A 6000-nucleotide genomic window follows, 5' to 3' on the forward strand; every position below is an offset into this window, starting at 1 on the left:
GTGAAATTAATCATTGGATAATCAAAAAGTAATCAATTAATATAAAATGTAATCACATAATATTTCATTCATTTTCATCAAAACATCTACTGTACATTACTTATTGCTATAAACTGAATATCATTTTTTAAATATATGATAAATATTGTTTATGTTTTTATTAATTGTTTTTTTGATGATCAAATTCTTGCTTCTTCTATCTATTTATCCACTTGTAATTGATTGCTCACTACCATTTATCAAATGATTATTGCCTGGCACATATGCGTCTCCCAGATAGATAGAGCAAGAGGACAACCTGAGAAAGACGGAACTCTAAGTGAGTGAAAAGCACTGAGCTTTCTTATTTCACACCTGAACAGTGCTATAAATATAGTTGGTATAGAGTACAGACGAAGGACGTTGTCATGGTGCTTAAGCAATAGGTGTCTCACATCTATTCTTCATGAGTAAGTGAAGTGGGCAGACAGACCGGACAGAAGAGCATTATGAGGTTTGGGTGTCGAGTGGGAGTGTTCTTGCATTGATGATGCATTCAGAAGACTTGAGGAAATCTAAAGCTACTTTCTCTCCAGCACTAGCTCTTCAGAGAGTGAGTAGCTCTTATCATCTGTCTGGAAAACTTTCTCCACGCACACAGTCTGCTGCCTTAAGCGTTCGTTTCCTGCGGTTAGAATTGTGAAGGGATGCCTGAATTCAAGTGCAAAAAAAAAGCGAACTTAAAGAGAAAAACTTAAGAGAATACTTTTATAAAAATATAAATCTAGTTCTTTTGATTATATCAAAACAGCTCCAAGAGACAATGCATAAGAAACAAAGGAACCAAAATATTCTTTTCTTTTTTTTGCAGTAAACAAGCCTTTTACTGAAGACATAGTTTTGCATCAGTAATCTTGTGTGCTGCAACAAAACCTCATTATCATGATTCATACACATCTCCAGCTGTGAAACACCTCATTTGTTTCCTAAAGACTCAAAACAATTTAGCAAAAACAATTGAAAGTCATAACAATTTGTTTTGTACTTAAAATTAATTGTGTTATAATGTGTTCTTTAGATAATGTCTTCCTAGGCACAATTTTAATGAGATGTTCTTTAAGCCTTACTCTTTGAATGACTTAACTTCATAGATTATCCTGCGAGAATAAAATGTACAGTAAAAAAACTTATGGAATAATGGAAATAAAATGAAACAATCAAACTTTGTTGAACTGTATTTACAGGACTCAAATTGTATTGCTGCAGATATCTACATAAATTGTTTTACATAATGATTCATTTATTTGTCTTTAAAAGTTTCCCTCAGGATCATTAGAACTCAGAGCAAGTGTAAAGCACACATTAATTTGTCTTCCCAGAAACTGAGTGTCAACATTATATCAGTTTGAAAACCAGCTCAGTTGAAAGCTTGTTGATCTTAGAATAAAGTAAATTAGTGAAGAAGGTGGTGCATGTAACCACCATCCACAAATACAACTTACTAACACTGTTAAAAATAAAGGTTCTTCATTGACATGATTACATGATTTCCATTGCACAAAAGGACTTTTAAAGTGGGCAAAGGATCTTTATATTATTAAAATGTTCTTCACACTTAGAAAAAAAAAAAGATTCTTTTTTTAACTGTTCACTGAAAGGTTCTTTGTGGAACCAAAAACGGTTCTTCTAAGCTAAGACATCGCTGTGAAAAACCCTCTTTTGGAACCTTTTTAGAAGTGAAGTTTCAGTTCAAATGTTAAGATGTTAAGATGTTACATCATTTGGGAAACAGCTGATAAGAGCAGGAAGCTGAGGTGATGCCATCTATATCCAAGATAAAAAAAATAGCATGCCAGCAACAAAGCTGCATCTATCACAGTCCTCCAAAAGGTAACAATATGTTTAAACTTGGACCAGAAAATCCACAGCTTCTTACAGCTCAATTACATGCTGATAATGTGACTCAAGTGAAACAAAACAACACTTAAACAACTAACACATCTTTTCCATTGCAACCAGCTGCTTTCCATCAAATGTGAAACATCCACCAACATGCAAGTCAACCTGAGTTCCCGTGAAATAAATAGCAGCAGGAATGTCTTCTAAAGGATGCTTTTAGCTGATGTTTAGTACATTTTATTCCAGAGTCAGTACCAAAATGTATTTTCATTCAACTTCTGACATGGTGAGAGCGGCAGAGACCACTGCCTTTATCAGAGATTCAAGAGGGTGAAGTGTGCTAAAAGTGCAGGTAAGAGGCTTTTATGAACACTGAAGTGTATGATTTACACTGTTAGTGAATGCTCCGGTTACAATTGCCATGTGTATCATAGCTGAACCAAAACTGTGCGACATTTTGGTTTTGCAAAGTTTCATTTTTCATTTTGTTTCCCCCCTGGTTTTGCTAAGTGCCTAATATTGCCCTTAATATGGAAATGGTTTTGCTAAGTGCCTAATTTTGCCCTTATGGAAATAGATAGATAGATAGATAGATAGATAGATAGATAGATAGATAGATAGATAGATAGATAGATAGATAGATAGATAGATCCCACTTCTATAGAATCCTATAGCCTACTACACTATAGCTATAGCGAGAACAGTAATAAACTAATTGACACAATAAAAGCTATTTGAACAAAAAATAAATTCCAATTAAGATTCACAGAAAAAAGGGGACATTGCATAGGCTACAGTCGATGTGCAAGTATTCGCAGAGATTATGGAGATTGGTGTTAGTGAATGCGTAAAAAACATTGAAATAAGACGAGTACAAGGTGGGAAACTAAAACCATGACCTCAGCTCGCGTGCCTCAAAATGTTTCATGATTAAAGCCATAATGATTTTTAAATTTAATTAAATTCAAGTAATTTTCTGGTTGATTCCTCGATATCTCTACAGGTGCGTTCACCCCTTCTTCGAGGTAAAAAAAAAAAAAACGAAAAGAAAAGAAAAAGTAGTAGGCTATGCTATTTTAAGATGCATTGTCTTAAAAACAAAAACAAATAAGCACGTGTATCTAACATGCTATAGACGGCTACATATTTGCGTAAGTCAACATTATCATGCCTTTATAAAGTAAAAGATACACGTCTCCTTCACTCGTCCCAAAGCGCTCAAAAAGCGCAGTCTCTTGAATCAAGGATCCAACTTATCGGTGGCTGTCTAGTCAGATGTATCATGGTTTTTACTAAATATGCGAGGTATAACGTTATAGGCTACCTAATGGATTTAAAGCATTTAAAAAATATGTTAACATGCCAACGGTATACTGACTGTAATGAAACAACCAACGGTATGCTATTTAAAATACAACAAAAGCACAAAAACAAATACTTACCGAAGAAAACACGCAGCTCAGCTTTAAAGCCAGTAAAACCAATTTTGAGGAGTCCATCGCAGATGCTTTTTCTTCTGTGAATGTTCGATTAGGCTACCGTGAATCGAAAACAAAAACAAAAACTTGAATCCGTAAAGTTTATCCTGCTTTTAAAAATAAAGTAAATTAAACGTTAGCTGTCACATCGGACACGGTGTTGGCAGATGAGTAAAACATAAGTTCAGATGAGGGGACATCATCATAAGTGCCCTGAGTGAGCAGTCCTCCGGGTGAGTGGCTCATTTCGCCGCACGAGCTGCTGACAGTTCAGCGACCAATGAGCGAATCACAATCAGAGCACGAGAGGAGCTCCACAGCTTCACATGCGAGATCTATTGACAACACACTCAAGACTGAATCACTCTTGTTCGTCATCAGCTTACGACTGTCTTTGTTGCGTTAGTGCGAAAGCAATAGATGAAATGTCAAGGTCTATGCTCTTTGTGAACACCTGGCTGCAGAAAATGATTCATGTGTGCGCTTGTTTAGTTGCTTTTAAATACGCTTAAAAAAATATAAAAAATTGAACTGCGTGATGCCTGAACTGTGGAAACGTCGATTGGTCGATGAAACCTGTTCAAAATATCACTGCACAGTTCCCGTAGCCGTTCCTGTTGCTGCTGTTTTCCCTATTTTGCTGTACAGCAACGTTCTGTTATGTCAGGGATTATCTTCTATGCAGGATGTCATGTAATGAAATTGTTTATTTTCACAACAGTATAACAGGCGCAGGCCTGACGCACAACTTTAAAGGAGCAAATAAATATAATGTAGGCTACGGAGAAAAAAAGATATATTTTTAGGTAAAAAAAAAAATTGCCAATAGGCCTAATAATTTAGGGAAGGAGACAATTCCAAAATTAGCTGTTATCTTTGTATGGTTTGCGCTGTGTTTTGTCCATGTATGAGGTCCTGAGATGTTGTTCTTCGATTTCTGAATTCAAACATAGCCTATCTAAAATATTTATCTGGAGCAATCAAATTTGAACTGCAAATTATGCAAATTGGACACACACTTGCTTTCTTTGTCATTAGCAGACGCATCTCATCCCAAGTAGCCTACTTCATTAATAAAATGTATTTATTTTTTATAAATAGCCTAATTGCTGAAGCAACTTAAGGTAAGTGCCATGCTCAAGGAATGTCGTCTGGAGACAAAATAATTTAATTAAAACACTGATAGAATTCATTATTCTGAATACAAGTCTGTAAGTGCAGTGATTAATATGCTGTTATATTCCATTTTACACAGTGATCCATCACAAAGCTGATGTAAACAGCCACTTTCAAATCAGAAATTACTGCAATTAATTCAAGTGAGCTTTTCAACACATACAATCAGCCTTGATTCACACAAATTATCCTGCCGTATGGTGCATGATATTCACAATCTTGTTTGATGTTATATTGCCAGCAAAATCATTGGATATATGTTGTAAATATTTATTATTTACATCTGCTGTGTTCAAGTGTTCCTCAATGAAATTAAGCTGAAATTAGAGACAAGAATATCTTTCATCTGTGTGCATGTGAGGCTGGATGCAGCATCTCTTGTGATAAATAAGCTCATTTCTGTGTCTCAGAGCAGAACTCATTGTAATCATTTTCCATTTAAACTAACTAAATCACATTTAGGGAAAAATACTCACTGTAATATCTGTGTTGACACTGCTGAGGTTCCGCCGCCCCACTTTTGAATGTTCATTGATCGTTATGCTTTCTCTCCCGTGCAAATAATGAGAAACTGCCATTCTGTGCATGCCACATTTACACTGAAGCATGTTATGCATGTGTGACATCTCATCAAACACAATTTGTGGATCTATAACAGGGGGTTGGGAACCTATGGCTCATTGACAAAAGTCATGTGACTCGCCAGGTCTCTCACCCTTTACCAACAAATGATCGATAAAAAATTAGACACATCATTAGAGATCAGCTTTTTTTGCAGAAAAAAACAGCCATCACAATTCCTTTGTTGTACTGAAGTTAATGAAAAGTTACTGTTGCACGATGCAATAATATAACTTTAAGCAATTTAATGGATAATATGGAAATGGTACATTTTAAGGTCTGACCTAAGTTTATATGCAAGATCCATCACTCTAGGGTTTTAAGATGTTACAGTCACTTGAAAAAGAGAAGCAAATGAGAATCTTAATGACATAACCATTCAAGGGTTGGGGCAGTGAGGGCAGGTGTATTCTTATGCAAATTTTTACCTTTGGATTACATTGTACTTATTCAGATCTGACTTCAAATAGAAAATTATTTTTAGGCCATAATCTTCCCTTTCTATTGAAAACCCTTGACGTTTGCTATTTCAGTAAATGCAAATATCGGTCCTGGCACTGCTGTCATGGCTGTTAATTTTTCTTGTTGTTAAGAATGAATAGCTATTTACAAACAAACATGACGGCAGCACTTCCGAGTGGCACACCTAGAAACCAAGATAACAACAGTGTTGTGTCGGCCCAGATCCGGCCCACATCTGGTCTGCGTGGAAATTCACATATGCCAGATGTGGCCCGGATCTGGGCCAACACTATGTTGCTGTCTGGTAAAGAGCAGTTTTAGATTAGAACTTCAAATTTTGCTAATGATATATGGTAGATTTTCTTTTCACTGAGACATTGCACAA

The 6000-nt window shown here is 35.7% G+C and overlaps 1 protein-coding gene across 1 annotated transcript in view; it reads right to left on the minus strand.

The window, feature by feature from the left end:
- vipr1b (vasoactive intestinal peptide receptor 1b) overlaps positions 1–3714 on the minus strand; it is a 64493-nt gene extending 60779 nt beyond the window's left edge. The window contains exon 1 of the mRNA XM_084102535.1: positions 3321–3714. Within this exon, the coding sequence (XP_083958661.1) occupies positions 3321–3377 (57 nt within the window). The 5' untranslated portion in view covers positions 3378–3714. The remainder of the gene's footprint in view (positions 1–3320) is intronic.
- Between the last annotated feature and the right edge of the window lie 2286 nt (positions 3715–6000).

The sequence above is a fragment of the Abramis brama genome (assembly GCF_963993115.1).
Source record: "Abramis brama genome assembly, chromosome: 24".
NCBI lineage: Eukaryota > Metazoa > Chordata > Actinopteri > Cypriniformes > Leuciscidae > Abramis > Abramis brama.